Below are 3,555 nucleotides of genomic sequence, written 5' to 3'. Positions count from 1 at the left end.
AGGATCAGGTGCTCCCTACACCCTACGTCACTGCAGTCGGTCTACTGACGGGCCCGGCCGGCAGGATCCGTCGAGAAACAGGGGGGTCAAGGGAGGTTTTCTTCCCCCTGGGAGAAATGTCCTATGGGTTTTTGGATCTGCGATATAAAAAAGTCTTGTCTCGGTCACGTGATGTGTCACGTGACCGGTCAGGTGAGCCTGTCAGCCGGGTCACGGCCCCTGTCAGCCGGCTGACATGTCACGGGCCTGCTGACACGGTCCGCTGACCGGTCACGGCCGCCCGGAGAGATCAGGCCCCCGGCCAATCTCCGGACACTCCGCCTCCTGGCGGGCCTCCAGGGGGTCTGAGGCGGGGCTGAAGGCTGCAGTCGGTCTACTGACGGGCCCGGCCGGCAGGATCCGTCGAGAAACAGGGGGGTCAAGGGAGGTTTTCTTCCCCCTGGGAGAAATGTCCTATGGGTTTTTGGATCTGCGATATAAAAAAGTCTTGTCTCGGTCACGTGATGTGTCACGTGACCGGTCAGGTGAGCCTGTCAGCCGGGTCACGGCCCCTGTCAGCCGGCTGACATGTCACGGGCCTGCTGACACGGTCCGCTGACCGGTCACGGCCGCCCGGAGAGATCAGGCCCCCATTCCATTGGGTTCTCGACTGGATTTGTTTGTACCAGGCTAGCCTGTTTGTACCGAGGTATAATTGAGTTTTACCGGGTTCAAGGATTTTTGTATCAGGATCCCCTTTCCCCCTCCGTACTAAGTTTGTACTGTCAATGTCAGCAATTCCCGTGGGCTGGCAGTGCTCCCTCGACTATCACCTCTACACCACCGGTATGTTTTACAAGAGATCATGTCAGGGTAGGTAGTCTGATTTCAGGAGTGGGCGAGAATCATAAAAGTCTTGGGCATTCTGGTAGTGGAATTGACGCTGAAAAGCAATCTCTTCGATTACCGTTAGGATTCGAACGCGTGGTCAAACAGCACCCACCTGAGCTAGAGTCTTGTACTCGAGTGGGGTGGCTGATGTGGGTTTGAATCGCCACGCCTTTGACCCCATTATTTCCATTCCAAACCTCGTTGTCGCGTAGGGTGGGTCACACTCTCGAGCGTTGCGAGTTTTACGGTTCGAATTTGACCAAGGTTCACCCTCTACCCCCCAGTCTCTCAATTTCAAATGGGAAAATGATGGGTAGGGGGTCCCCCCATTTGTCTCCACTCCAGCCCCCCCCTCCCTCGACGAACAAGAGATGGTGAGATTGTCCCATTGACGCGCGTGAGGACGATAATGAACAATGTGAGACTTCGAATCCTACCATGCATGGATATGCAGGAAAAGAAGATACGGTTACCTGTCTATTTGTGATGACTTGGTCTCTTCTGTGAAATTCAAGAAGTAGAAAGGGATTTGAACTCAACATCTCATCCTCAACATAAAGCCAATGCAACATCTCTTTCATTACCACGCTGCCTCAAATTGCACTAAAACCACTTAGATCACTTAGCTTGGGCTGAAGATGATGTCAAAGTTGAGCAAATAATTCAAATTCTTGCACAATGACGATTGATTGAAAATGTTCAAGTGTAATTTCAGAATGGACAGAAGATGGCATAGCAACAGCCGATCTCAGCATGTATTTCGAAACTGTGATTGTAAGCAAAAACATCATACGAAATAGTGTCCACCTTGTGTTTCTCTCTGTCTCATGGCCTACGGTATCATTCGTGGCACAACCCTATATGGCCAGTGAGTTGCATCAAGGACACTTTAGATGTGCTGATTGGACAATGGCAGGTACATGATATGGTTGGCGATATTCAGAGTTTTAAGAAGATAATCGTTTGTATCAGATGCTTGTTTCAGACGTGTCGATATGAGATTGCTTTCCACACTGAAAATCACGGCTGTGAATCGTATTATCGTGTTACTGCGGCATTGCCAATGATGTTGATGAAGCATCTTTCATGACAACCCGTGCAAATGCCATCTTATTCTCTCTGCAAATCCTTTCTCGCAATTGCTCCAACCATGCAAATTCAGGAAAATGTCTTGCACACTCCGAGATAGTATTGCATGTTTGACATCTAGGCTGTGATACCAGGGATCAAGCGATATATAGAGTAGGCAGAAGCTGTATCAGTCATGCAAACTTGAATCTGCATAACAACAGTTTCTGAAGATTGTTTATTTGCCAACAAATAAAAGATGCTTCACCATGATGGTGGTTACTGTGGTCCCTTGTATACAACAGCTTTGAAGCAGCACTGTCCTGGTAGTAGCAGTTCACAGAACATAAAGCACGCAAAGGACAGGAGAAACTTCGGGAGGATGTCACAGTAGACAATAACACTCTGAGATACACTTTTCAAAAGAAGGAGATGCAAACAAATAGAATGATGTGAGGATCCTGAATGAATCATGTTGGCAACAAGGTTTGCATTTTCACCAAAGATAATCGAAACTCTACTGATCACAACAGGAATGACAATGAGGATGTGTAAACAATCACATCTGCTAAGCGTTGCTATTGATTGCCAAGCAGAAACACACTTACAACAACCTCATCCTTGTGGTTCTTGCAGGATCATCTTCATGATAGCGGATTCCACAACCAGGAGTTAAAAGAACCCGTAAGCCCAGGGTGCTATTTGTCCATCGAGCTTCAATCGAACTCTGAGGTTGAGATAGGAGGGAACTTTGAATCTCCAAGATCAGGGGTTCATGCAAAATGGAAGGTGGTACATCTTGAAAGTCAATGTTTTCAATGGAGGACATTCTATCTCCATTTCTTCTGGTCTCGATGCCTCTCAACGCAGCTGATCGTGAGCTTATGCGTATTGCAACCCCAGGAAAACATCATCGTTGGCGCGACATGCGTGCCCGACCCATTGCGTCTGATTACAAAATGTAAGGATCTGATTTGACATATCCGAAATATTTGGGCATAATTTCAAATTTGAAGGGTATGTTTGTTTATTTGCCTGAACTGTTCGTTTGTTTGTTTGTCTCTTCTGTATGTCTGTTTGTCTGTCTGTTCTGTGTATGTGTGTTTGTCTGTCGCTGTTCGTTTGTTTGTTTGTCTCTTCTGTATGTGTGTTTGTCTGCGTGAGCAAAACACAGTTTTTTGTTTTGCTCACTACCCCTGCAGAGTCAGTGAAACCCTACGACCATCCAGCAACACCCCCAAAAACATAAGTTGAACGTGGGGTGCGCTTATTATCATATGAGAAGGGGGTAGGTAGTGGGAACACAGCCCCTTTTCTGATCAAACCTCAAACACAAAACGTAGTACCTACCCATTCACTCTGGCCTACCCTACCAAATATCATGATAAATCGGTATAAAGTGTAGGTAGGGGTAGTTTTCCACGGTGTTCAGGGGTGGGGGTTATATCCCTACTATATTACAACCTGTGCAATTATTCTCTACCATGTGTGGAAATATTCCATGTCAAGGGCTCAACATTTGTTCTAAAATTTCATACTCGAACTGTGAAGTCGAGACTAAGCTGAAATGTTCAATCAAATTGCGGAATCATTAGCAACAAATAGTAGTTTTCCCGG

At 46.8% G+C, this 3,555-nt stretch overlaps 1 protein-coding gene across 1 annotated transcript; it reads left to right on the top strand.

Annotated features, from left to right (window-relative positions):
* Positions 1 to 1,594: 1,594 nt before the first annotated feature.
* GUITHDRAFT_156503 (hypothetical protein) lies at positions 1,595 to 2,091 on the top strand (the record flags this gene model as incomplete). The annotated part of the gene is made up of 2 exons (XM_005818677.1): positions 1,595 to 1,738; positions 1,787 to 2,091. A coding segment is annotated over one exon (174 nt), but the record flags the coding sequence as incomplete, so codon positions are not given.
* Between the last annotated feature and the right edge of the window lie 1,464 nt (positions 2,092 to 3,555).

This window comes from Guillardia theta (assembly GCF_000315625.1).
Source record: "Guillardia theta CCMP2712 unplaced genomic scaffold GUITHscaffold_278, whole genome shotgun sequence".
NCBI lineage: Eukaryota > Cryptophyceae > Pyrenomonadales > Geminigeraceae > Guillardia > Guillardia theta.
This window is presented reverse-complemented; position numbering and strand designations above follow the sequence as displayed.